Below are 27,875 nucleotides of genomic sequence, written 5' to 3' on the forward strand. Positions count from 1 at the left end.
TGACTATGAAAGAAGGTGCCTGCCCATTGCCCATTGCCCCAAAATGTATCAGGATGGGCTTAATAATAGTTCTTCACTACTGGGCCAACATACAACATTTTCATATTATAAGGATAGCTCGTGGCCCATAATTGTCAACTTCAAGAATTAATAAAAACTGTCGTAGTGTTAATCATTCTCCATCGTGATATTTCAAGCTCTGCCATAACCAACCACGTTAATAAATTATAAAACTGTTACTTAATTATTGTTTTCATGTCAACGCGAAACCAACCAAATATTGGAAGCAAATGAAAAATAATTATACTTTAATGCTAGTACTCAATAGTGTAACGATTTATAGAAAATTTTGATCCGTGAATCTCGGCTGCTGCTGCTGCTCGTATATATATAAATACACCTTAAAACGCTTTAGCTGCAATTCCATTTTCCACACCACCACCGCGCTTTAACTTATTTATTACTCCTCTCCCAAAGTTTCTCCCTTTTCGACTCCAAAGGTATGTTTCTTTTCATCTTTTGTTCTTTAGATCTCAAAGTTAGATGCTTTTCGAAGTTTACTCATATGGGTTTTGCTCCAAATCTCAAATCATCAATCGGGTTTATCGAGAAACGAACCCAGATTTTAGTAAATATGATTACTGATTCACTTTTCCAGTTAAAGTTGGTCTCTTTATGCTCCAGTTATGATTGAAGTGATGAAAACGTTTAAAAATGTGATTTTGACAACAGATGAGTGAGGAAACGAAGGAGAACCAGAAGCTGCAGCGACCTGCTCCTCGTCTTAACGAGAGGATCCTCTCTTCCTTGTCTAGACGCTCCGTTGCTGCTCATCCCTGGCACGATCTTGAGATTGGTAAAAGAAACATGAGATTCAATCTCTAATCCAATTTTTGTTTTGTCTTTTTGGAACTAAATCATAAATCTTCGTAGGCCCTGGAGCTCCACAGATTTTCAATGTGGTAAAGTTTTTCTTTTTTAATTAACTAGATTTTTGGATAATCACTTTTATTAGATTGCTTGAATCATTTATTCTTTTGATGAACATTAATTAGGTGGTTGAGATCACAAAGGGAAGCAAGGTCAAATATGAACTTGACAAAAAGACTGGACTCATCAAGGTTGATCGTATTCTCTACTCATCAGTTGTTTACCCTCACAACTATGGTTTCGTTCCTCGCACATTATGTGAAGACAATGACCCTATTGATGTTTTAGTCATCATGCAGGTATCTTTCACTTTTTTTTTTTTTTTCATATATATTTGCCACCAAACTGTATTTTTTACATCTCTCACTCAATTGTTAACAAAATGTGTGTAGGAACCGGTGCTTCCAGGTTGTTTCCTGCGTGCTCGTGCTATTGGATTAATGCCTATGATTGATCAGGTTACTAAAAGGCTCTTCTCTTCTCCATCTTTCTTCTCAAACCATTGAGGTTTGCTCTAATAAGTGTGATTCTTGTTCTTTTTTTCTTTTAATTTTAGGGTGAGAAAGATGACAAGATCATTGCAGTTTGTGTTGATGATCCTGAGTACAAACATTACACTGACATCAAAGAACTCCCTCCTCACCGTCTCTCTGAGATTCGTCGTTTCTTTGAAGACTGTATCCTTTTTATTTCTTTCTTTATTAATCCCTTCTAATTCGGTTTCTCAACAAGTAATAGGTTTTCCATTTAACATGTATCTCTCTCGTAGACAAGAAGAATGAAAACAAGGAAGTTGCTGTTAATGATTTCCTGCCATCTGAGAAAGCTGTTGATGCTATCCAGTACTCGATGTAAGTCTACATGTTTCTCCACTTAAGAACCAAACTTTCTTACAGCTTTTCAAGTTCTAAACATTCATGAGTTTTGGTTATTCAATGACAGGGACCTTTATGCTGAGTACATTCTCCATACCCTGCGACGTTGAAGCTTCTTCTCCTCAGAACATTTCTGCAGCGTCTTGTTTCTGTTTCTTTCAATGATATAATGATACATTCTCTGCATTTTCTTGTTGACTTTGGATTTTTATCATTTTGTCCTTGTGTAACTCTATAATTTTGTTTTAAATCTTCTTTGGGGCATTTTAACGTTTGGTTCAATATAAATACCTTCAATGAAACATTTTTTTCCTTAAAATCACACAAGTAATAAAATTTTAAGTGAAACAAAGATTTGACCCATATAGTTAAAGGGCACTACACATCCCATTTGTTTAAGCTTTTAACACAACATAATAAAGATTAAGTTTAGACAACACATGTTGACAAAAAAAAAGTTTGGACAACAACACATCATACAACAAGTGACCAATGCACCAATAGTTTAACTAAGAAATCAAGAATAAGTTTTATTAAGAAGCTCAAGAAGAAGAGAAGCAGCAGAATCTTTAGCCTTCTTAACACTAGGCATGGGCTCTCCAATACATTCATCAGTCCATCCTCTATCGCTTGTATTCACTCTTACCCCAAATGTAAACCTCTTTGCATGCGCCGGCCCTCCTTCCTTCACACATCTACAATATTAACACCACAAACCTTAGCAGAAAAAAACTCAAACAAACCCCCAAAAGCCAAAATAATTTAGTTCATTCACTACTGTTATAACTTATACCTGTAAGAAGGCATTGGCCAATTCTTCCTCAAGCAAATATCATTCAACGTCTGTCTCGTAAACGTCTGATTCCCATTCTTCTTGTTCCCATTCTCACTATCGTCTCCTGCATTCCCGTTTGCCGCCTTCTCTTTTGACTCAGCTATCTCTTTCTCTTTCAAAGCTGCCAGCGCGTTCCTTGCCGCTAGCTTCTGAGCCATTTTCTTCTGAGGATTCTGCGCCACTCCCACTTGAACACCGTCGATGAAAACTTCCACAGTCGCTGTGTTACCACTCCGGCTCGCTTTGTATTCTAACCCTTCTGCTTGTTGCTGGCAACGCTCTTGCAGCTCTCGCACCGGATGCATCGGAAGTGTCTCTGGTGTCACCATTGGTTGTAGCAAAGGTTGAAAAACCTGAAAGAAGAAATTTTTTTTTTTTTAAAGTCAATAAAAGAAATAAACGAATTTAAACTGAAATAAATAACTAACCTTCCAAGCAGCACTTGTGTCTCTTCCACTATCAAGAAAAATAGCACCTGCAATGGATTCAACTATATCTCCAAGAACCTTTGGCGCTTTACAATCTCCCAAACCGAACGAGTTAAACCCCGGTTTAGAAGACTCGGTTAGAACTTCCTTCACAAACTCTCTAATCTGAAAAACAGAAAGAAAAAAAACAATTAAAAAGGTTTTGTAATTGTTTGCTTTATTTTTGTGTTACCTGTTTCTCGAGAGCGCTAGAGCCGTGACGAAGGTACAAGTGGAGCTTATGTTTAACCGCAACACGAGCGAAATTCTCATTATTAACCGCAGCAGCTCGAAGATCAGTTAACCGACCAGGAGGAAGGCTCGTGTAGGTGAAAAACAAGTGTCTTGTAATAAGATGATCCAACACCGCGTCACCAACAAACTCCAACCTCTGGTAACAAGAAACACCCGAAGACGGTCTCGAAGCATGCGTGATAGCTTCCACAAGAAGACCTTTCTCCGTAAACTCGTACTTCAAAGCTCTCTCTAAACCAACAAAGTCAATGCTCTTGAGCACGCTCTCCGGAACACTAACAGGTTTCACGGCCCCTTCGGTTTCTTCGGGATCATCCTCCACGTGGATCCCAATCCATTTCATCAAATGGTTCGCCGCAGCTTTACCTCCTTCCACGTAGTAAACACCGATCAAAGCTTCAACAACATCAGCCAAGGTCTTGCTAGATAGAACCCTGTAAGAGCTCAAGTCACCCTCTAGCTCACCGTCCTCCATCTCCCCGTCTTCAAACACGTCCTCGGAGGAGGCTTGTTTCTGCTCTTCGTCGAAGAAGGAAGATCCTCCTCCTCCGTCTTTCGTGTCCTCGTCGTAAACGGGAGGCACGCCAGGAGCAGACCACCTAGAAGGGGCGAAACGGTCCGCCTGGATGTATGACTGGAGCCCTTTGAGAAGAGCGTACTGGTAAAGAACCATGTTGCTGACCATCTGCTGTCTCATCCTCGTAAGCTGACCCTCGTGCTTCTGCGGGTACTTGAGAAACAGAAAACGACTAACGATCCATTTCAGATACGCATCTCCTAGAAGCTCGGCTCTCTCGTAGCAGAATGTCTCCTGGCACGAGGCTGCAGTCAAGGCTTCCAGAATCTACACATATATATACTAAAATGTTTAGTAACAACACGATTCTAACTAATCATAATAATAAACAAAACAATACCTTTGAAGTTGGAATGGGATAACTAATCAAGTTTTTAAGTTGAACAGCGAGCAACATGCTCTCAACTCTTCTCATTATAGACGGCAACCTCTGAGCACCTCGGACAAGTGAACCCGAAAGAGGATGCACCACGCAGAGTTCAGGTGGAAGAAACACGTAATATGTTTTATCAAGTATCGTCTCAGATTCACCTTAAAATTGCAAAATTTAAAAGAGTTAATCTACCAAAAAAAAATTATAAACTTTCAAGAGAGAACAAATTTCTTAGTACCTGACTGTTCAAACCGAGGGGAAAGAAGATTCTTGCAATACGAGACACCTCGTCCTTTGATCAAAGGCTGTTGCTTACAGTTTAAATCAACTCCATACCTAATAGATACAAAAGGAGAAGACTTGATAGCCCCAAGTTACTACCTCAGGTTGTGCAAGAAGAAGAAGAAAAGCATGTCTTATATTACAAATGATATACACAGACATGCTTTGCTTCTTAGTCTTGCACAACACAGGAGGTGAACTGAGGCCATGTAAGTCCTCATAATAACAGAAAAGTATTACTAGAGTGCTTCTCTATAAATAAACCTTAGAATTTTTATTTTTTAAATTAGAAAACATACTTTTGCTTGTAGTAGTCAGCGTAAGTGTTGTATTCCAAAGGACCAAGATACCCCTCTTTCCTTGGGAATGATGTTTCTGCACTCATATCGTAGCAAATAGAGTCCACATAAAATCGCTTCCCTGAATGTGCGGCCGTCACTATTTTCCCTATTAGATTATCTGCAACCATGCACCCATCTGCCATCATCAGTTTCCCTTGTGATACATCCCTGTCCACTTCCTCTCTCACAGGTAACAATCCAGAAGCTCTCACGACATCAAAAGATGCAACCGCTCCTCTAATACCATAAGTCGGGTGAGATTTCTGCTGCCCCAATCCAATGTTGTTACGAAGTTTACCAAACCCATACTCCCTCCTGTCCCCACCAAGAGTTCTCTCGTTAGTCCCAAGGTACACATCGGGACGAGCTCTCTGAAGCGGGTTGTCCCACACGGTGGTCTCAGTTATCTTTTCAATTAGTTCCCAGTTGATCCCTTTCGTGTTGTCAGTCACGGGGACGAACAAGTAGGCCTTTGCGGGATCCCATGGTGTTGTGGAGGGCTCGACATCAACATCTAAGACTATACTCATCAACCTCACATGAAACTTTTTAATAGATGATAGCTGCAAAGGAAGATAATATAATAAGATAAAAGAGTCTTTTAAATGTAAAGGGTTATTTTTAAATCAAACCTGGCTTTCTGTAATATCCAGTGATCCCTTGAAAACAAGAGATGCTTTGGTGATCATGGCTCGAGCAACATAAAGATCCATAGACATCGATAATACCTGCCACAGTATAAACAAAACAGTCATTAGTAAAGGGAAAACACCATTGTTATTGTTACAACTACAAAATCTGAAAGAGAGGATCAAGAACCTCTGCATCCAGCTCATTGCCAAAAAGAACCGCGAACTCTGAAACTTCGGTTAAGAATGGATCTTTTGAAGACCCAGAATCTTCACATCTAACACTATACATGTATAAATGGAATAGCTTTGAGCTCTCACATACTTCCTTTCCTGATAAAATCCAATCTCCCTGTACACCGCATAAAAAAACAATCAAGTTTTGACACCAAGAATTGTCAAAAGGTTAGTACAAACTATACCTTAAGTACATCTGCTACACCTTCTGGATAGAACTCTCTGTGTCTAGCAGTTCCAGGAACGGGTTCGCCTTCTTCATCCTGGTCAGCCTTCTCAGCGTCTTGACCACTTCCCTTGTCCGGCAATAGCATATCGGTAAACGCACCCATCTCATGCAGTTTCTTGCAACCAGCTAGACATACAGCCTACATATCAAACAAACATTACTTTAGAAAAAACAGGGAACAGGGAAAGATAATAAACGAATAAGATTTTTTTAAAAGAAATTATTAGGTCCACCTGTTGTGCAAGGCGCATTGAACTACAAAGAGGACCCTCGAGTATTTCAAATGGAGCGTTGCAAGGGAGCTGAAGCCTGCATGAATACTCCGTGTGTCCCCCAGGCTTTTCATGTTTTTCCATGCTGAACTCAGGACGGAGAATCGCATACCTAAGACCGACCACAAGAGGATATAAACAATTCATCGTCTCATACAAAAGACGAAAAGTCATTAGGACAGAACATTGTTGTCGGTAAACTGACCTGTCACCGGGAAGCTGAGAGCAGTAGAAATGTATGAGACCAACCGCGGAGTTCAGGCTGACCATGGCACCAGTTGTTTCCACCTTATAAACTGTACCAGGCACAGCGTCAATGGAGATTAGCCTCGACGTATCTTTGAGGTGACTAAGATCAGTCCTTTCTATTGCTTCTTTCCGCAGTGTCTCCTCACTGTTCCTAGCATTCCTTAAAAAGGCTGCGTGAGATACATTTTCCCTGCAAGCAACACATGGAGACCATTAAAAAAACAATTGTAGATTTTTAAAGCTTTTTTTTTAATAGATTACCAGGCATGTGTACCTCTCAACCATGAGTATGTAGTCTGAACCAGGCTTTCTTGCCCTACCACGAGACTGAATGTATGCCAGCACCGTCTTTGCAAGGTCAAAACGCATAACAACGTTACATTGCCTGATATCAAGACCTTCCTCAGCAACGCTTGTGGCCACTAACAGTGTCACCTATCACAAGAGATAGAGAGAGAGAGACATGTCAAGAGAATATAAGATAAACTTCTTATTTTTTTACCCAAAAAAAACAAAGAAAATCATTCATACTTGACCATCTCGGAATTTGGAAATAGTATCCTGCATTTGAGATGATTTCATTTCCTGGCTGTTATTGTGACCAATCATGCTGGCACACCTTATAAAACCAAGAGAAGGCAGCTCCGCGAAGACCTTTGGAAGAACCAAAGCAGCAACCACTCTCTCAACAAACACAATAGCACGAAAATCGGATGTGTGCTGATACTTGAGGAGTAGTTTGATCAGCGACTGAACCTTTGGAGTAACTTTCCCATCAGCAACTGCGGCGCCTATTACTTCATCAACGTGCTCTCCTCCAGAGACCACTAAAGCCAATATCATTGTTAATACTCTCTCGGATCAGATAAAAAAAACTAAGTCAGAATGAGAATAAAACTAACCATGATCATCAGGGAGCTCTCCTTCCTCAATCTCATCATTCGCATTACCATTCTCTGGTTTGCTACATTCCGTGGCTGCCTTCTCAGCAGCAGCTCCTTCCACAAGCTCACATTGCAAGAGCGACACCACCTCGCTGAGATAAGATTCTTGAAACTTCACATCCACTTGGAAATTCACCCTCTCGTCACTTTGCAACGCAGTCAAGAACGATTGTGCCACCTTAAATAAAAAAATAAAAAATTAATCTCAAATAAAATAACAAAAACTATTTTCTCATCTTTTTATTTTACCTTGTAAGCACACCATTGACCCAACTCAGCAAGGGTATAATTAATAGCTCTAAGCTTATGAATCAAATTAGCAGCTCCATCGCTCTCTGTTCTCTCAGAGACGCCATAAACCTGTTTCAGCTCCTCCTTAGCTCCAGCATCCCTAGCCCCCATAAACTGCCACTTGCTTTTCCTCGAACTCGCCTTCGCCGCTTCCTCAACAGCTGCAATCATTTGCTTTATCTTCTCGTGAAAAGACCACATAGTCGCAGCTTTGTCATACTCCACCACAATCTCTGAAGGCATGGGAACATGTTTCTCTAGTTCCTTCCGATCTTTTATAGTACAAACCGTAGAATCCAACTTTGTCTCGAGATTGCGTATTTTTATAGCACAATCAACCTGGCTTGAAACACCTATATAAAAAGAAGATAAAATGTCCACTGAGATTCAGCATTTTGTCGCTAAGATTCGATCCACTAGCAAAATCTATATAAGAAGAAACTATAAGTACCTTTGAGATTAACAGGAGAAGCAGTCATGCCAAAGATGGCAGGTCTTTTATCTTTAGAGGTTGTGTGGTAGAACTCTGACATCACCAGTGAGTAAGGATGTTTCTTGACAGCGTGGTGACACTCGTCGAGGATCAGTAGATTAATCGCTTCCATTCTGATAATGCTGTGCCTCAGTATATTCAACAGAATCTGAGCCGTCATTACAAGAACCTGCTTAGACTCGAACTCTCGCTGCCACCTTCTCGCATCCCAAAAATCTTGTCCCATCTCGCCACAGTAGTGCCCGACTTGAAAACAAGTTTGATTACGTATCACTTCCGCTTGCTGATAAACCAAAGGCACTTTGGGAACCAAGAAGACAGAGAGCATTTTTCTGTTCTGTCTCATTAGATCTTTATGCACACTTTTGATCAAGAGAATGGCTATAAGTGTCTTCCCCGCACCGGTCTCAAGGAAAGCGATTGTGTTCTTCGCTTTAGCTTGTTCAAGCACGTCCAACTGGTACCGCCTCGCTTGCTCTTCCACAACTTTCTCTTTGCGTTGCTCTTCAGGCTTACTCTTCTTATTATCCTCCTCTGCGTCTTCTCGGTGGCTTCTACGGCTCTCTTTCTTAACATCTCTTTCGTGATCAGCTTCCCAAGTACCAGACCGATAAACAAGCTCGTTCGAACCGACTTTATCCCTCTCCCAATAGCCTCTACCTTCTCTACTATCTCTACCGTCTCTTCTGTAATTGTAACCATCTCTTCTCTTGTTATGACCACCAGTATCCTCGTAGCTTCGAGTCCGTTTCCTATTCTTCTCGCTCTGGTAACTACAAACTCTAGCTCTCTTCCTGTTCTTGTCTCCTTCCTCTTTCAACGCATCGTCTCTCTTAAGACCAGTCTTTTGCAGCGCACTCTCCTTAGTAACAACATCGCCAGGATTCAACTGAGGAGCCTCGTTGTTTGGCAAGCCTCCACCGTTCTTGATGGTGTCTAGAATGTGATCGATCCCACCGAAGAAGTCGTTGTTGACGATGGACTCAGCGACGGCGACAGAGGAAGGATCGAAATCGGAGACGAGGTCATCGATGAGATCGCAGGAGATGTCCTCGCAAGCATCTAGCCAGTAAGATGGCTTGTTGTTGACATCCTTATTACTACGCTCATCCTCCATTACCATACCTCTATTACCAAATCAAATCAAAATAAGCATCAATGCTATCACTTAATTAAAATTAAAACCTTTTTAAAGATAAATCTCAGAAGGAACTGAAGAAGGGAAGATCTTTACGGGTGAGAGAAGAGACAGGAATAGGGTTTAGATAGACCGTACGAAACGAAACACGCCAATCTTCCTGGTTAGAAGGGTCACGAGGAAGAGCAAGCAAGCAAGCAAAACCCTAGAGATTTTATAAAAGATAAAAAAAGAGAAAAAATTAAAACCCTTCAAAAGAAACTTAGCAAAGAGTGTGATTCTGAGATTCCACGGTCTATCGAACCCTACTCTGTTTCACTCTTCTTCCTCTTCACACTTCTCTCTCTCTCTTCTGTTCTGTTTTCCACTTGCTCTCTCTCTCTCTCTCTCTCTCTCTTGTCTGGTCTCTGTTTCATAATTTTCCTGACTTGTTTAATATAAAAATATTATTATTATTCACTGCAAACCGACCGTGTTAATTCGACGCGTTATTATAACTTTTATGACAAATTGTAAAGTTTTTTTTTTAAAGTTATCTAAAGAACTTTTTTCACAAAAATAAACTGCAACCAGATATTTGCCCCCAAAAAAAAATTGATAATAAATGTGTGTTGGCTGTCTTTTTTTTTTCAAATCGGATTTTTCCGACCGACCGTGGTTAGATTAGATTCCGTACGGGACAGTCAAAATAATTCTAACCTTTTTCCTTCTCTTTACTGGTTTCGGGAAAGTTAATATTCCAATAAGATATTATTGACTAGTGGGAAGGAAAGTGCTAGTGTTTGGTCGGCTCTGATGCTTTGTTCGTTCTGTCATTCTGTGGACTGGCTCGTGCGTCTTCTTATTTCTTTCCCTTTGTAAATAACTAGGGATTAACCCGGGCTACGCCCGGGATTTTTATTTTTTTCTAATTTAATTTGTTAAATTATTTATATTAAGGCTATGATTTATATTTATATAAATGTTAAAATACATGTCATAATTAAAATTTATTTTTAAATTTTAACACGTTAAATGAACATATTTTTTACTATTTAAATATTTTTTGTAATTTTATTGGCTATCTAGTTATCATATTTAGCAAAACTATCTTTTGAGTGTTGGAATAAATGTTTTAGAGATTTTATTAAACTGCAGAGTATTTTTGGATCGACCACATGCTCAACATTCGAATGATCCGTAAAAAGATGGTCGATCTCCTTGGCCAGGTAAGTATAATTTTAGCAAAAATATCTTTTATTTTCAAATATTAAGTATATAACTATTCTTTTTAATATTTTTTTAATTGTATTTTTGATTAAATTATTGTATTATAATGGTTATGTAAATATTTTTTGTGATGTTTGAATTTTTGTTGTTCGTATACTTAACCTAGATGATATTGATGTTTAACAATTTATTGTTTTCTGGAAATAAAAAATAATGATATATCAAAACGTATCTAAAACTTGTTAAATGATAGTATAATGTAAATTACATCCATTATTTGAAAATAAACATTTGTTGTTTTTATTTTTATTTTAAATCAGAAATTATTTTTATTTAAAAACATTATTCATATATAATATAATAGTTTAAGTTTTGAAGATTAATCTATATATATAAATTATGTATATTTTTTAAAACATAATTTAAGATATTATATATTGAGTATCTGAATAAAAGCTGAATTTCTTATCTTGAAAATCAGATATTTATATTTTTGTCTTCATGTTATACTCACCAATCCATCATTGATATGTATAACTTAGTATGTTTTTTTAAAAAACTTAGTTTTAAGTAATAAACGAATTTAATAAATTAAATTCATCACCTATAATGTTCTTTAAACTATATTTGAAAACTCTCTAAAATTATATTTTAAGCATAATATTATTATTATTTAATTTAAGTTATTTTAAACCTAATATATGCTAAACCAACTTAAATTATATTTACAATAGGACCATCCTAAACCGGTTAGTAAACCAAAAACAATACTAAACCAACATGAACCAATACCTGATTCGACGAGGAAGGAAGTGTTTCGGGATAAACGCTTGAATGGTTATTAACTGAAATGGTTTGATCATGAAAGAGTTAGTATGAATATTAACAATAAAATTATAGATTAGATTAATTTAAATTTGTAAGAATACCTTTGAGTCTATGAAAAGCAATTCAATTCCCATGAATAAGTTTGACTTTTGGAAGTTGCGGGTTTCCCAACAATGAATCTACCTAACAAAAAGTTTGCTGTTATAAAAAAATCTCATTCAAGGTCATTAAAGGTTTCTGAGACGGCAAGAGTTATAGTGAAACCATTTTTTTGCTCGAGTGCTTTGAAATTTTCCTTAATAGTGTGAGGTTGATGTGGATGGAATAATGAGTTTTATAGAGACTTTCTTGATGTAAAACTATACATTTTTTTTTGTTTAATGTGGTATTTTCATTTTTATATAATTTACTACCATTTTAAGATAGAAGTACATTTAAAGATAGATGCTTAAATCTTAATGTACTTTTTTCCATTTTTTTTTATGTTTATTTCCATTTCTTATATTTTTATTTACGTAATATCTATATTTTATATTTTTAAATAGATATTTAAATATTAATGTTTTCCATTTTTTAAATTGTGTATTTACTTATATTATATATTTTACATTTTAAGATAGATGTTTAATGCTTGATTAACTTTTTCCATTTTTAAAAAATTGTGTATTTACTTATTATTACATATATAATTCATATATTATATATTTACATTATTTAATTATTATTTATTTTCATGTATATGTATTTCCATTTCTTGTACTTTTAATTTACTTAATATCTCTATTTTACATTTTAAGATAGATGTTTAAATCTTAATGTATGTTTTCCATTTTTTAAAATTGTATATTTTCATTTGTTTTACTTTCTATTTACGTAATATCTATATTTTAAATTTTAATATATATTTTTAAATCTTAATGTAATTTCCCATTTTTTAAATTTGGTATTCACTTATATTATATATTTACTTATTATTTATTTTTCTTTATATTGTGTATTTCTATTTCTTATACTTTCTATTTACTAATAATTTTATATTTTAAGATTGATTTACATTTTAAGATAGATGTTTAAATACTAATGTATTTTTTCCATTTTTTTAAATTGTGTATTTCCTTTTATTATACTTTCTATTTTCTTAATATCTATATTTTACATTTTAAGATAGATGTTTAATATTTAATGTACTCTTTCCATTTTTTAAAAATTGTGCATTTACTTATTATTGTATATATAATTCGTATATTTATATATTTATAATATTTACTTATTATTTATTTTTCTATATATTGAGTATTTCTCTTTCTTATACTTTATATTTAGTTAATGTCTATATTTTATATTTTAAGATAGATGTTTAAATCTTTACGTATTTTTCCATTTTTAATGTAAAACGGCAATGTTTAATAGAAGAACTTGGACAAATAGTCAAATAGTTATATTTATGTTTTTTTTTTCTTTTTTTAATAAAATGGTAATGTTACATTATGAAGATAACCCTTTTTTTTTAGTGAACAATGGTAATCTTACATATGTTTAATGTAGTTTTTCCATTTTTTTATGTTGTATGTTTACATATTATTGTTATTTTTAAATGTAAAATGGTAATTTTACATATGTTTAATGTAGTATTTCCATTTTTTATGTTGTATGTTTACATATTATTTATTATTTTCGAAATTATATATAATTTTTTTTTACAAAATAGTAATGTTACATTATGGAGATAAGCCGTCTTTTTTTTAAATGAAAATGGTAATCTTACATATGTTTAATGTAGTTTTTTCATTTTTTATGTTGTATGTTTATATATTATTTTCTTAAAATAAAAATGTAAAATGGTAATCTTACATATGTTTAATGTAGTATTTCCATTTTTATGTTGTAAGTTTTACATATATTTATTATTTTCAAAATTATATACAATGTTTTTTGTTTTTAGAAAACGGTAATGTTACATTATGGAGATAAGCCGTCTTTTTTTTAAGTGAAAAATAGTAATCTTACATATGTTTAATGTAGTTTTTACATTTTTTTATGCTGTATGTTTACATATTTTTTATAATTTTCGAAAATAAGTAATATTAAAATGTAAAACTATATTTTAATGTCATGTGTCATCTTTCGAGATAATATTATATATTTACTTATTATTTATTTTTCTTTATATTGTGTATTTTTATTTCTTATACTTTCTATTTACTAATAATTTTATATTTTAAGATTGATTTACATTTTAAGATAGATGTTTAAATACTAATGTACTTTTTCCATTTTTTTAAATTGTGTATTTCCTTTTCTTATACTTTCTATTTGCGTAATATCTATAGTTTACATTTTAAGATATATGTTTAAATCTTAATATACTTTTTCCATTGTTTTTAAGCTGTGTATTTCTTTTTCTTATATTTTCTATTTACTTAATATCTATATTTTACATTTTAAGATAGATGTTTAATATTTAATATACTCTTTCCATTTTTAAAAAATTGTGCATTTACTTATTATTGTATATATAATTCGTATATTTATATATTTATAATATTTACTTATTATTTATTTTTTTAAATATTGAGTATTTCTCTTTTTTATACTTTATATTTAGTTAATGTCTATATTTTATATTTTAAGATAGATATTTAAATCTTTACGTATTTTTCTATTTTTAATGTAAAACGGCAATGTTTAATAGAAGAACTTGGACAAATAGTCAAACATATTTATGTTTAATGTAGTATTTCCATTTTTATGTTGTATGTTTTACATATATTTATTATTTTCGAAATTATATATAATTATTTTTTTATAAAACGGTAATGTTATATTATGGAGATAAGCCGTCTTTTTTTTAAAGTGAAAAATAGTAATCTTACATATGTTTAATGTAGTTTTCCATTTTTTAATGCTGTATGTTTACATATTTTTTACAATTTTCGAAAATAATTAATATTAAAATGTAAAACTATATTTTATGCCACGTGTCATCTTTCGGGAGAAATTTTTTCCGCTGATGTGGACGCCCTATGGAGCCTCAAAAGCTCCATTTTATTAGTAGAGTGAAAAATAGTAATCTTACATATGTTTAATGTAGTTTTCCATTTTTTAATGCTGTATGTTTACATATTTTTTACAATTTTCGAAAATAATTAATATTAAAATGTAAAACTATATTTTATGACACGTGTCATCTTTCGGGAGAAATTTTTTCCGCTGATGTGGACGCCCTATGGAGCCTCAAAAGCTCTCTTTTATTAGTAGAGATTGGCTTTGAACGATCTTACTTTAAAACATCCTCCACATTCATAATAATAACATTTACTAGCAAAAAAAAAAACAATAGCAGTAAATAAATACGAGCAGTACCTTGCTTTTTCAATGTTTGTAACGCTACTTTCAAACTAGCATTTGTTGTTGTACTAAGAAAAAAACTACAGTATTGAATTAATGAGTAATGGCCACTGGCGTTAAAGTCAACATTAAAGTCATTGAAGTCCATCAATCTATTATAATATGTGAATCGTACATTACATTAAAATACATCCTACCTTCTTTTTTCATCGAGTATTTTTCTAATGTATCAGTTTCAGTCACTCACACTGCCATGGATGGACTTTGAACTTATGATACGACATTGACCGTAATTTTGAGAATGGATTATTTCTTATAATTCTCCAGAACAATAATCTAAAGATTGAGCAAATGACATACTATATTGAGTATAATAATTTCCCTGCAGTTATTGAATCCGGACGTTATTTCGGTTTCTTGTATAATTAACCGACCAAATTAAATACATCAAATCAAAACCGGAAGCATTCAGCATATGCGAATATGAAGATAGAAAGTAAACCAAAAAGTGGATCCGAACAAATCTAAGATATTATTTTGTTCTCTTTCCAGATTGTTGCAAAAAAAAAGTCTGCATGGAAAGCAAAACTCGATCGATCGAATAACAATATTCTTATTCTCTTATGCATGCTAAGACAATTACAGCTTCTTACACTGACTAGCTTACAATTCACGTCTAGTATTCTTATTCGGTTATACTTCTTTGTTTGGTATTTGATTTCTTGTATGGAACATGAACCTAATGCATATTTTCGACGTATGATTTGATTTCAGGATTGTCTAGACGCATATGGTACGGCCCATTTGAATCTTCAGTATAGCCCAATATTATCGAATCAGCGGTACATTTGTGACCAACTAACATTAACAATGGGCCTTGACACCTAGAAAATAAGAAAACCCAAATACGACATCTTCATCTTTCACTTCCGTATAATATTTTTTAATCATTGTTCACTTTACTTTCAGACACCTTCATCACTTCACTCACTTGGCCGGTTATAATTTTTAATAATATAGAAGGATACTATTGTTATTCTACCAGCGTATACAGGTATTCTACATGCAATACACATGACTATTACGGAAGATTCGAGGCAATATTTGAAAGTATATTGTAACAAAATTGATTTTCTAATCGAATAGATAAAATGGCGCCGTATTTTGTTGTGAACCCACAAAATTGACCTTTTTGGACGGTTCGTCTAGAGAGAAGAGATCTCCAACGAAAAAAGACTCTGAAGTGTTGTTGGAAGAAGATCCATCACAGGGTTCACGTTTCCAGCAGTGACCGACTTTGATGACCCTCGCCGTCATTTTAGCAGAACCCCACCCGCTTAACTGAAGATCCTGATCCAAAAGATCCGAGTTAGATTTTGCATGATCAGAAAAATTCTGAATACTTGGAAAGAAACAGCCAGGTGGTCGGTTTGGCCGCCGCCCATTTTCAAACCGGGCCCGGTCTAGTTAACATCAATACCAATCCCTTTCCAGTAAGAAACTACGGCGCGTGTATGTTAAGCACCTTTCAGCCTTTTTCATTTAATACCAAATTCCAATTGAGTGACGACTTCCCCACGCACACAACTCTTTGTTTCTCATGCAAAAAGAAATAAAAAGGGAAAACTGTTTTTTTAGAGCAAAAAAATAGTAACTATGTCCCTTTAGACTAATCTATATTTTGTGTCATATTTTCCTATAATACCCTTTAATATTTATGAAAATAATTTTAATAAATAGTTTTACAAACAAAAAAAATTTGGAAAAATAGTAACATTTGTTAAAATACCTATATGAACTTAATGGTATATTTTCCAGTTATAAAAAAGTTAAAATTATAAATTTCAGATTATGTTCTAAAAAAAGTAGAAATGACATTCTACGAAGTAGAAAACGAAATCTACTTTTTTCATTGAATCTACAATGTTTAGAATACGTGATCTACGTAAATAGGAGTATTCTACAAATATGTAGAATACACATTCCGCGCTTAACCTACCATTCTAAAGTTCTTAGAAATCAAAATCTACACATTAATCTAATTCTAAAACATGTAGAAACCGACTTCTACAGATTTACTATAAATCTAAAACATGTAGAAATCAAATTCTAAAAATTACTATAATTCTACAAAACTGTAGAAATTGATTTCTACATATTAGTTGTATTCTACGGATAAGAAATCAGTTCCTAAAAATATGGAAACAAAATATTTGAGAATATTCACTTTTATATTTTTTTAAAAATCGATTTTTTTAAAAAAAAAAAAAAAAAAAAACGAAAAAGAACAAAAAAAAACGACAAATCGAGTTTGGGTGAGAATTTGATTTTCTCCCCCTTTGTTCGTGAATGGGAAATTAAGGATTTCGTCCCAGAGAAATCGAGTTTAAAGAGTTGAAATCATGCTTAGTCGGTTCAAATCAAGTGGGAATCAACCCGGATATAATCATACAAAACCAAAAAAATCGATTTGGGATTCTTTCCTGGGCACGGGATCGATCGATCTATCCTTAGTGGATCGGTCGATCTGTAAAGAATCGACCTTCGCCGATCGAGTGAAATGGACCAGGTCGATCAGTATATATTTCGCGTTTTTTTGTTCTGAATAATTATCGGGATCGATCGATCCACTGTAACTTGTAAAGCTGGATCGATCGATCCCGCTTGTCGAACTCATTATTTATCTTTTTAAAAAAATTACAATTTTAAGGGCATTACTGCCATTTTTGAAAAAATTAGTCTAATAGGACATAAAGTAGTACAGATTAGTCTAAAGGGACATAGTTACCTTTTTTTTGCTCTAAAAAAACAGATTTCCCATAAAAATAATTGTTTACAAGTTATTAGGAGTAATTATTCAGGATTAGGCAATTCGGTTTCTAGTCAATCATTGTGAATCGACATAGTGATTATCGTTAGACTTACATTTAAATATAATTTTTTATTCTTTCGGTTTAGAAATTATCGTTAGACTTACAAAAATGAGGCCTGGAGCTTGGCTCAATATGGGTCGGCTTAAACGCATGGCTCTATAAGAGCACTTGCAATGGTCATCCCCACATTGGGATCCTTGGGAATTGTTTATTATAAATTTTTTTGCTTTTTTTTTGTTTGAACAGTGAAGGACTCGAGTCCAAAAAGCTCGTCCAATGGTGATCCCGAAGACGGAGTCCTTAACATTAAAATATTATTTTTTTAAAAAAAAAAAATTGAAATTGAAAATTTATTAATTGCATAATTAAAATAAAAGGTACAAGGATTCAATTTAAAGATACAAGGATTAAAAGATACAAGGTTTAAATATAAAGATACTAATTATTAATCTTCATCGCCAAATTTATTCCAAATGTTTTCGATCAAATCATTCTTCAATCGTTCATGAGTTTGCCTATCACGAAGATCATTTCGGTTGGGAAATATATTATTGAGAATTGTCGGGATTTCGTTTAGTGTAGGGTTTGCGTTTAGGACCTCCGAAGTTCTGGAAGATTCTCCTTCTTCAAATTCTGAAATATCGTACCGCATTGAATAACCATCTCGTTCATCTTCAACTATCATATTGTGTAGTATGATACATGCTCTCATTATCTTCCCTATCTTCTCTTTGGCCATTGTACGAACCGGGTTTTTCACAATCGCAAACCGAGCTTGCAATACTCCAAAAGCCCGTTCGACATCTTTTCGGACTGATTCTTGAACTTGAGCAAATAACTGTTGTTTAGGACTTTGAGGGAGTGCGATAGTTTGGATAAATGTTGACCATTTTGGATATATACCATCTGTGAGGTAATATGCCAACTTATACATGTGGTTGTTGACCATGTACCTCACACTGGGAGCTCGACCTTCTAAAAGGTCATCAAACACAGGAGATCGATCGAGGACATTAAGATCATTTAAGGTACCTGGAAGACCAAAAAATGCGTGCCAAATCCAAAGATCTTGTGAAGCTACGGCCTCTAGAACAATAGTCGGTTTTCCGTGGCCACGGGCGTACTGTCCTTTCCAAGCGGTTGGACAATTTTTCCACTCCCAGTGCATACAGTCAATGCTCCCGACCATCCCAGGAAACCCTCGTTTCTCTCCCATATCGAGTAGTCGTTGAAGATCCTCTGCTGTGGGTGGTCGCAGATACTCATCTCCGAATAACTGTATTATCCCATCAGTGAAATGATGTAAACAAGAAAGTGCAGTGCTCTCACCAAGTCGGAGATATTCGTCAACCGTGTCAGCCGAATTTCCATAAGCAAGTAGACGAATTGCTGCCGTGCATTTTTGTAGTGCAGTAAGACCCCACCTCCCCGTTGCATCTTTTCTTTGCTGAAAGAATGGAAAGAATTGTTCAAGGCCATCGACAATACGCATGAATAATCCCTTATTCATGCGGAATCGGCGTCTGAAAGTTTGTATCGAATATGTCGAATGGTCGTCGTTGAAGTAGTCATTGCTTAGCTGGTGCTGTCCTCCTTCGCGGTGTCGTTCAGTATAGCTACGGGTTCTTTGCGGTATGGGTTCGGCCTCCACTATATCGTCGTAAATTTCGTCAATGAAATCTTCGATAATATCATCCAATCTCTCCTCGATTTCATCATTTTCATCAGATGCAGATGACGACATTGCTTATCCTGGTGGATAAATAATAAGTTGCTTAGAAGATTTCTTATATTTTGAATTTTTCTACTTTTAAATCTTTTCTATTTTTTTCTTATAAGTTAAAAATATTTAGATTATTTCTACTTTTAAATCTTTTCTAGTTAAAAATATTTTGAATTTTTCTACTTTTAAATCTTTTATATTTTTTTCTTATAAGTTAAAAATATTTAGGTTATTTCTACTTTTAAATATTTTCTAGTTAAAAATATTTTGAATTTTTCTACTTTTAAATCTTTTATATTTTTTTCTTATAAGTTAAAAATATTTAGGTTATTTCTACTTTTAAATATTTTCTAGTTAAAAATATTTTGAATTTTTCTACTTTTAAATCTTTTCTATTTTTTTCTTATAAGTTAAAAATATTTAGAATTTTTCTACTTTTAAATCTTTTCTTATTTTTTGGTAGTTTGGGATTCTAGTTTTTATAAATGAAGAAAATTCTAGAAACAAAGTGAGAATAAATATAGCCGTTCTTATAACTGATACAACTAGTTAAAAGTTAAAACATATATTAACAAGCATGTAAAACTGAAACAAAATGCATGTAAGCCATATGAAACAAAATGCATGTAAGCCATATTAACAAGCATGTAAAACCTAAGATGCCAAAGACGATAGCGAGCAAAATGCATGTAAAACTGAAACAAAATGCATGTAAGCCATATGAAACAACAACCGAAACCTGATTATGGTTATGGTACAGAGAAGCAAGTTGATGAGATGGATACAAAGGATTGAGAGAAGCAAGTAGCAGACAAATATTACAATGGTTTTCGTTCCAAAATATTACAAAGGTTTTGATGATAAGGTTTTTGATGTTGAGGAGAAAGACATACATATCCGAGTACTTATACTACAAGAAGGGAAAACCCGTGACTTATGAGCAGGAGCTACATGCCAAAATGCTCTCAGTACTCTAAATCCACCCGTGACAACTCCCGTGACCTCAAAGAACTACCTGCAACAACACGTTTAAAAAATGGTTAGTTTAGCTGTAACAACTAAGCAAGTACACACATCACACAACAAGTACTAACTTTTCCTACAAGTGACCTCAAAGAACACACAGTACACATCATAACATTTCAGACATAAGCTTCATTTTTAGTGTTGTTTCGATCTCAGACAATGGCTCTTTCTTGGCCAGCAAGCGATCAAGGACTTTATTTCTAGAAAGTTTTTCCTTAAGTTCCAAAACGCCTTGTAGCTTAGACAACTCCTCATCTCGACCACTCTTCTTCTTCTTACTGGCACCTTTCGCAGCCTTTACCCCGACGGGTCTATCCTCATCTTCTCCAACAACATTTTCTTCTGGTCCGTCAAGATCCACCACCGGCCTCCGCTTTTCCTTTCCACCATCCTTAGCCATATATGTGGAGGCCCATTTCTGCTCATGCCTGAGCTCTCTCCAGCAGTGATCGAGTGTGAACTTGGTATCGTACTTGGTGAAGAATATGTCGTAAGCAGCTTTGATCACATCATCATCATTTTGGCCGCTTCTCTGCTCCCTCAGCGCCTGGTTGTAGCAACCAGTGAATCTGGATACTTCATGATTGATCCTAGACCACCTCTGCTTACAAGAAGTAACCTCCCGCGGTACTTCCCCAACGAGCTGAGGGCTGGCGTTGTAGTAGTCTACAATACGCTTCCAGAAAGCAACAGCTCTCTGCTCGTTGCCTACGAGAGGGTCCTTACTGGTGTTAAGCCAAGCACCAATAAGGATCCTATCCTCTTTGGGTGTATATTTCCTTCTATCTGGAAAGGTCTTAACAGACTCCTCAGGGACTTGCCTACGAGACTGACCAGGGACTTGCCTACGAGACTGACCAGGGACTTGACTAGGACACTCAGGAGGGATTTGGCTAGGACACTCAGGAGAGATTTCGCTAGGAGAATCATCAGGAGCTTGAGACCCGAGCCAAAAAGGCTCGGGTGATTCAAGATCTACTGGGATTTGACTGTACAGAAGGTGTCTATAACCCGACATGGCTGTAAAAATGCTCTGTGTTACTCAAGTAGTTACACAGAGCCTTAAGTAATACAAGTTCTAATTTATTATACAATAACACCCTATCAAATCTGAGCAGTTAGGAAGATAGGAAGCAAACTAAAAGCAATTAACAAATATCAGTAGCATTTATTAATACAGTCCTAGTTAAATCCTATGTACTATAACAGCTATTTAGCCAAACACCATTCAATAAATCCTATGTACTATAACAGCTATTTAACCAAACACCATTCAATAAATCCTATGTACTATAACAGCTATTTAACCAAACACCATCCAATCAAATCACACGGGTTTTTATCTACCTACAAAAATCATTCAATTAATCTACAAAACTATTGGAATTTTTTTTTTACGGAATATACATTGTCAAGTGATAGAAAAGAAAAGCAGAGTACCTTTACTTTTTTCGCCATTGGACAGGTGATAGAACACTCTCCATTGAAGCCTTTGAAGCTACTCCTGCAAACAAGTAACATTAGGCAGTCAAATGTTTTAATACAAACGCATAAACTGAAAAAGAAATCCAAATAAGTCGAGAACTTACCATGTAGAACCAAGATTACCAAACCTATGACCACTAGCAGGCACACCATTAGCTTAACTCGTGTGGTATCCTTTCCTGCGTCGTACACAGTCTTCTCTAGCAGCAGCAGCTTCTGCTCTCGCTCTGCAACTGCTTCCTTAAGCCGTCTTATCTCCGTCTGAAAGTCCCTCATCTCCTCCATGACCGCGTCATCCCACCACTTCCAGATGTGAGTGGCTCCATCAACGACATTGTTGCAGGTGAAATACCTACGGCCTGGATCTTTTTCCGTGTAGGCTGTAGCAACAACCGGCTCACTCCCACAGTAGCAGATCGTCGGGATGCCATCATCCCCCTCAGGTTGAGGTTGGTTCTGAAACGGCTCTCCATTATCGAAGCTACTCTGAGCTTCATCGGCGTAACCCTGAGCTTCAGCTTCGAGAAGTGAGGTGATGTCGACGGACGCTGATGATGAGGACTGCTGGCTATAGCTATACCTTCCCATTTTCGTTAACCTGCAAAGAAAGAGACAAGCAAAACACAAAAATTAGCATTAATTTTGAAAAACAATAAGAAAGACGAACATATCAACACTAAATAGAGTCGCAACCCTAAATCGAATGGAAAAAATGCACAATGTTTAAATCCCTAAATCGATCGAGACCCGAAAAGGGTTTTCAAATCCCTAAATCGATCGAGACCCAAAAGGGTTTTCAAATCCCAAAAGCGATCGAGACCCAAAAGGGTTTTCAAACCCTAATATAAAAAATCCCCAAATCGCAGATTTTTTTCGAACCCTAATTTTGATACGAAACGATCCGAAATCTATTGAATATAAATGGAAACAACCACAGGAGATCGATAGAAAAGAAAACGCTTCTACTTACCTTGAGGATCAGACGGAGTTGAATCGCGACGGTGGGATCCGACAAATCGCCCTGGAGAGTTGAGAGGTTTTTTTTTTTCTTTGCTTTCGTCGAAATGAGGTTTTTTTTTCGCCAATACCAAACACAAACGCTCCTCCGTCCAATCTCTTTCCGCCACGTCGCCCACGGACCGGGTCCGTCAAGATGCTATTTACGGATCAATCCGTCAAATGGGCTGGGTTTATATTAATTAAAAAATCCAAAATCTGCAACGGACCGGGCTTAAGGACTCTATGTCATCCCCCGTTGCAAGTGCTCTAAGATATGTTTACAAACCAAAAGTTATATAATTCAAATAATTTTTTAGTAACAAAAATTTTGAAGAGAGAGAGACAAAGACAGAACAAAAGCCTGCGAAGCCTCCAACGGTATTCATTGTGGACCAACCTTAAGTGTGGGGCGACTCTATCTATATATCTACATTTCATTATATATGATTTTGTCCATATCTCAATTTAGCACTTCGTATTTCTATTTTCTGGGCTCTTAAATAAACATTTTATTTGCGATGGAAAATGAATCAACCTAAAAAAGTTTTGTTTCGAACTTATAAGATTTAGCATATAAAATTATATGTTTTTACCTTTTAATTGCTAACGAGACAAGGGGGGGGAGCTTGGTAATTAGGGTTTTATATATTTGATGACAAAAAATTAGGGTTTATATATTTACCCCACCACTTTGTCTTGTTTCGTTTGATTATCTTGAAATGCGAATGCTTTGATATTTTACATTAGTGGACCGTACCGGTCCATTCACTCTTGATTTCTAGTGCCAGTTATCAGTATATATCGACTAGCTGCAGATAACTTTTTGATAATGTTTATCGACAAATAACTCGTTGTATAACAATAACTCATGTTCTAAGAAAGTTGTGCACCAAATGATGTTTAAAAAACTATTATTCACAAATAAATCATAAACCAGAGCTGATCAATAGTTCAATTTTGCTTAATTCAAAACTCTTAGATGTATATATATATATATTTTTATATATGTTTATAATGTAGAGGCCATATGAAACTGGCGTTCATCTATCGAAGGTACATGCAACCCATAGATAAAAAGAATATATAAACTAGAATATCTTTATTTCTCAATTTCCTAAAACATAATTTCTGACCTTTCTTTTTTTGAATGAAAAAAAAGGAAGAAAAGAAAAGCTATATAAATGAATCAAGACTCCTAGACTTTGGGGCACACATGACAGTTGCCATCATCAACATCACATAAATCTGCTCCATGCAAATGGACAATATCTTAAACATCCTCCTCCTCCCCCCTAATATCGATAATTCGTTTAAATCGAGCTAATTATCGTATAACAGAACACAAAAAGTAGATTACAATTTGTTTATCAAAAATTACTATAGTTTTATTTTTATTTTTTTTACCATAAGTACCGTAGAATTTATCTTTTATAAGAATTCTCAAGAATTTATACAGGATTCCTAACTCATTTAAACCCTCGTTCTAAACTATCAGAACCCTAGCTAAACCTACAGTTTAAGGGAACTATTGAAAGCTTTAGATTTGACCATACATAATTTTGGAATACAATAAAATAAAATATGGTACTTTAATTTAAAAAATTACCCAACTTGATATATACTAAAGTATACATTTACATTGTGTTGATTTTTTTTACATTTAGTATTGGTTATCAACTTACATTGATTAAATTTTAATAGTTGATCAACGATTGAGATGGTATTTATGACAATTAAGCCCCACTACATCACATACCTTGCTTTTTTTTTTGTCAGATCAGCTTTAAAAACGACCAAGTTCTTAGCATTTCAAAAATGGCTACAGGACAGTACGTAGTTTAGAAAAGTTAAAATTCAATAAAAATCCCAAGGGGCCTAGCTCCTCATCCGAGTTGATTAAAACACACATACAAAAATATATAAATATGAATAATATATAAAGAAAATAGGTGTGAAAGAGATCGAGAAGAGTGGGGATGCAAAAATGTGAGGCTGTTTGGGACAAACTCTAGAGAGAGAGAGAGAGAGAGAGAGAGAGAGAGAGAGAGAGAGAGAGAGAGAGGGTCCTTACTCTATTCCATGTTTACTGCTGTGAAATTGTAACACTTCACCTTCTCGTTACCCTTATCATTTATGTTTGCTTCCCCTTTAAATCCAACCCTAGTTTCGCTTAACTCAAATTATATACACTACATCTCGTACTTATGTCATATCTAATTAGCTAGTGAGTAGAATTTGACTGAGTTTATGAGAAATTGTACCGGACACAACTAGGGTGTTAGTACGATATACTCTAATTAAGTGACTAATAACTTAGGATTTGAAGGTTTTGATCATCGGATACTGATAATTAAGTGACATTTTTTACATTATATTTGGATATGTGTTATTCTAAAATTTGGATATCCAAATAAGTTATATAAATAAAACTTTACCATACACATATTTTTGAAAATGATTTGTAGCTTTTAAATTTGATTATATATTTGTCTTCAATCTACTCCTCTAAGACTTAAACTATAGGTTTTGTTTTTGTATGTTCCTAATTTTACTTCACTACTTAATAACTAGTATGTTGGTATGCCGCATACTGCTAATCACAATAACTATAATCAAAAAATTGTGCTAAATAATATAAATGGTTTGAAAAATGCTTTATGTCCTTTTTACACGAAGGCGTATTAATTTTTATATATAGTAACTTCATTGCAATTTTAAATTGGTAATAAATTTTAAAGTTAAAATTGGTTCAGATTAAATAAACAAAAAAAAAGTTTCAGCTAGATATATAAATAGAATTGGCTAATTAATTAAAACGATTTATATTCCTTAATATAATCTATAAAGGGTTTTGTCTCTTGTTTTCTTTAATAAAATAGTTGCAAATGAGATATTATGGGTAGAGAGGTCCCCTTTAGCTGTTGCAGTTCGGTAAATAGCAAAAAGTTCAATAAATTGCATCTTCTTTTTAGCTCTGTATTTAAATTAAAGAGTGAGGGATGCTTGCAGTCTAACTTTTCCGAGCCAATTCATAGTTATGTATATGCCATTTATATTAACAGACTCATAATTTCTCGGTCATCATGATCTATTCGCGTTCTAGATGGTATTAGTATAAAAATTGAATACGGAAAATATGAACATTTTACAATATCTAACACACTAGAACTGAATATGAACCAAATTAAAAAGGTAAAAAATAAATTATAAATTAATGTAATTGCAGACTAAATGTATTTTTATTGAATATCAAAGCGAAAGTGGACTGAAAGTTATATTAAATCTGGAATTCGGTTTTATAGTGGTTGTTAATTTGTTTCTTTTTTTATCTGAAAAATGAACAAATGTCCAGATAAAACACCTAACTCAAGCCCGAGCAGAGTTTGTAGCTTCACTCCTGATGGCTGAAGCCTTGGCTTTGAGAGAAGTCTTGATCACAGTGCGGCAGCACGGGTCTTCTAACGTCTGGACTCAATTGGAATTCATTTTCTATAGAGCTCTTTGAAGTTCTCAGGAGTATTAAATTTATATCCTTGTTTTTTGATTTTATCTTTTTCTCTCATGTTTTGAGGTCATGTAATGGTCGAGCGGACTCTTTGGCAAAATCTGCTCATTTTCTTACCTCCCCTGCTTTGTACTAAACATTTTAAGTTTATGAAATGTATCAGTTGCCCAAAAAAAAAGGCTAAAAAGAAAATGAAGAAGGTAAGTGATATTTTTTTTTTTTGTAACACAAGAAGGTAAGTGATTTTTTTTTTTTTTTTTGTCACAGGAAGGTAAGTGATTAGTTTCTAAAATGCAGTATAATATCTTTAACAAACGAACAGTATAGTTACATTATAGGCTGAAAACAGATTATGATAATTTTTCTCAAAAAAAAAAGAGAGACAAATTATGATAATTGGCGATTCGTCAAATACAAGATCGGTCGTGTTTGAAACGCAAGTTTAAAGTATCACCTACTTATTATATACTTTTCTGCACGTGCTTATCGATTAATTCATATCTTTTGACTAATGTACTGATGACATGTATACCATATATCACAAATAAATAATAAACAATTACGCAGTTTAATAACTTGGATATTATCTGACCAGGTGTGACAGAATTGGATATTTTCTTGCTGTCTCAAAACATCAAACGCTCTTGTTATGGATGTTGATGGTTAAGACACATAAATAAAATAATAAAATATTTTGGTTGTTAATTAAGTAGTTATTAACTAATCAAGGATTCAAGGTTAGTATATCGCGATCAAATTATGCATTTTACATCATTTGTAATTTTTATGTTAGTTTCTCCAGATCAGTTATTTAATACTTTTAAAAATAACGTATATAATTTTCCCGGTGATGAGCCTAAAACGATCCTAGCTCGTAATACATCGACTTGCTCTGAATATATTTGGCATACACATATCAATTATATACTTAATTACTTATGTAATTCCTTATTTACAATTTTGTTTTTTGTGATTGGTGTATATGTATAAAATTTTGGACCACAAAAAACATGGACACATCAGCAACCAAACCAACCCCTCCCTTGTGATCTGTAAATAATTGCACAGTTTTTTTTTTTTTGTTCAAACAAATAATTGCACAGTTAATATGCGAAATTAGTTATATAGTTTTCTTACATAGAGATTATCAAATCTTTTGTTTTTGGAACAAATCTCCATTACTTAATTCCTTCTCATAACAGTATTAGACCGATAATCCACGTGACTTGCTCTGACAAGATAATGCTAAACAAAGTTCAAAAAGAAACCTAGAGTTATTATAGTATTACTGCTATGTATTCATCATTGTTTTTTATTTAACTAAGGATTTAAATTCATCATTGTTTTTACTGGCATGATAAGTTAATTGATTTTATTACTGAGCGTAAAAACATTTACATATGCACATAGCTCCTCTATATGATATATGTTTAAGAGATTTCAACTGATTGTTTTATGGACT

At 34.2% G+C, this 27,875-nt stretch overlaps 4 protein-coding genes across 4 annotated transcripts; 1 reads left to right on the forward strand and 3 right to left on the reverse strand.

The window, feature by feature from the left end:
* The first annotated feature begins 255 nt into the window (after positions 1 to 255).
* Positions 256 to 2,107, forward strand: LOC106375865 (soluble inorganic pyrophosphatase 1). The gene is made up of 8 exons (XM_013815874.3): positions 256 to 500; positions 733 to 856; positions 934 to 962; positions 1,056 to 1,229; positions 1,323 to 1,388; positions 1,487 to 1,607; positions 1,700 to 1,781; positions 1,873 to 2,107. The coding sequence occupies exons 2-8, from the start codon at positions 733 to 735 to the stop codon at positions 1,913 to 1,915; spliced, it is 639 nt and encodes a 212-aa protein (XP_013671328.2). The 5' UTR covers positions 256 to 500; the 3' UTR covers positions 1,916 to 2,107.
* Positions 2,108 to 2,124: 17 nt separating this feature from the next.
* LOC106375864 (endoribonuclease Dicer homolog 1) lies at positions 2,125 to 9,814 on the reverse strand. The gene is made up of 19 exons (XM_048743323.1): positions 9,727 to 9,814; positions 9,514 to 9,622; positions 8,238 to 9,406; positions 7,745 to 8,139; positions 7,454 to 7,673; positions 7,083 to 7,378; positions 6,826 to 6,986; positions 6,508 to 6,741; positions 6,264 to 6,414; positions 5,987 to 6,169; positions 5,755 to 5,916; positions 5,568 to 5,663; positions 4,894 to 5,498; positions 4,551 to 4,648; positions 4,280 to 4,470; positions 3,301 to 4,206; positions 3,069 to 3,233; positions 2,599 to 2,993; positions 2,125 to 2,500 (listed from the first exon to the last, which is right to left on the reverse strand). The coding sequence occupies exons 3-19, from the start codon at positions 9,400 to 9,402 to the stop codon at positions 2,323 to 2,325; spliced, it is 5,601 nt and encodes a 1,866-aa protein (XP_048599280.1). The 5' UTR covers positions 9,403 to 9,406; positions 9,514 to 9,622; positions 9,727 to 9,814; the 3' UTR covers positions 2,125 to 2,322.
* An 8,306-nt stretch (positions 9,815 to 18,120) lies between these two features.
* On the reverse strand, positions 18,121 to 19,419 carry LOC106369392 (putative nuclease HARBI1). The gene has a single exon (XM_048743228.1). The coding sequence runs from the start codon at positions 19,417 to 19,419 to the stop codon at positions 18,121 to 18,123; it is 1,299 nt and encodes a 432-aa protein (XP_048599185.1).
* A 1,111-nt stretch (positions 19,420 to 20,530) lies between these two features.
* Positions 20,531 to 21,442, reverse strand: LOC106393543 (glutathione S-transferase T3-like). The gene has a single exon (XM_013834235.2). The coding sequence runs from the start codon at positions 21,440 to 21,442 to the stop codon at positions 20,531 to 20,533; it is 912 nt and encodes a 303-aa protein (XP_013689689.2).
* Between the last annotated feature and the right edge of the window lie 6,433 nt (positions 21,443 to 27,875).

This window comes from Brassica napus, chromosome A10 (assembly GCF_020379485.1).
Source record: "Brassica napus cultivar Da-Ae chromosome A10, Da-Ae, whole genome shotgun sequence".
In the NCBI taxonomy this organism is placed as follows: Eukaryota; Viridiplantae; Streptophyta; class Magnoliopsida; order Brassicales; family Brassicaceae; genus Brassica; species Brassica napus.

Excerpts from the sequence above, each read along its gene's own strand:
- LOC106375865 (XM_013815874.3), top strand. The coding sequence starts at position 733 with ATGAGTGAGGAAACGAAGGAGAACCAGAAGCTGCAGCGACCTGCTCCT. Across the intron at positions 857-933 it reads CTGGCACGATCTTGAGATTG|GCCCTGGAGCTCCACAGATT; the intron begins GTAAAAGAAACA and ends AAATCTTCGTAG. Across the intron at positions 963-1,055 it reads CTCCACAGATTTTCAATGTG|GTGGTTGAGATCACAAAGGG; the intron begins GTAAAGTTTTTC and ends AACATTAATTAG.
- LOC106375864 (XM_048743323.1), bottom strand. The coding sequence starts at position 9,402 with ATGGTAATGGAGGATGAGCGTAGTAATAAGGATGTCAACAACAAGCCA. Across the intron at positions 6,170-6,263 it reads CAATGCGCCTTGCACAACAG|GCTGTATGTCTAGCTGGTTG; the intron begins GTGGACCTAATA and ends TTTGATATGTAG. Across the intron at positions 4,471-4,550 it reads CCCTCGGTTTGAACAGTCAG|GTGAATCTGAGACGATACTT; the intron begins GTACTAAGAAAT and ends TGCAATTTTAAG.
- LOC106369392 (XM_048743228.1), bottom strand. The coding sequence starts at position 19,419 with ATGTCGTCATCTGCATCTGATGAAAATGATGAAATCGAGGAGAGATTG.
- LOC106393543 (XM_013834235.2), bottom strand. The coding sequence starts at position 21,442 with ATGTCGGGTTATAGACACCTTCTGTACAGTCAAATCCCAGTAGATCTT.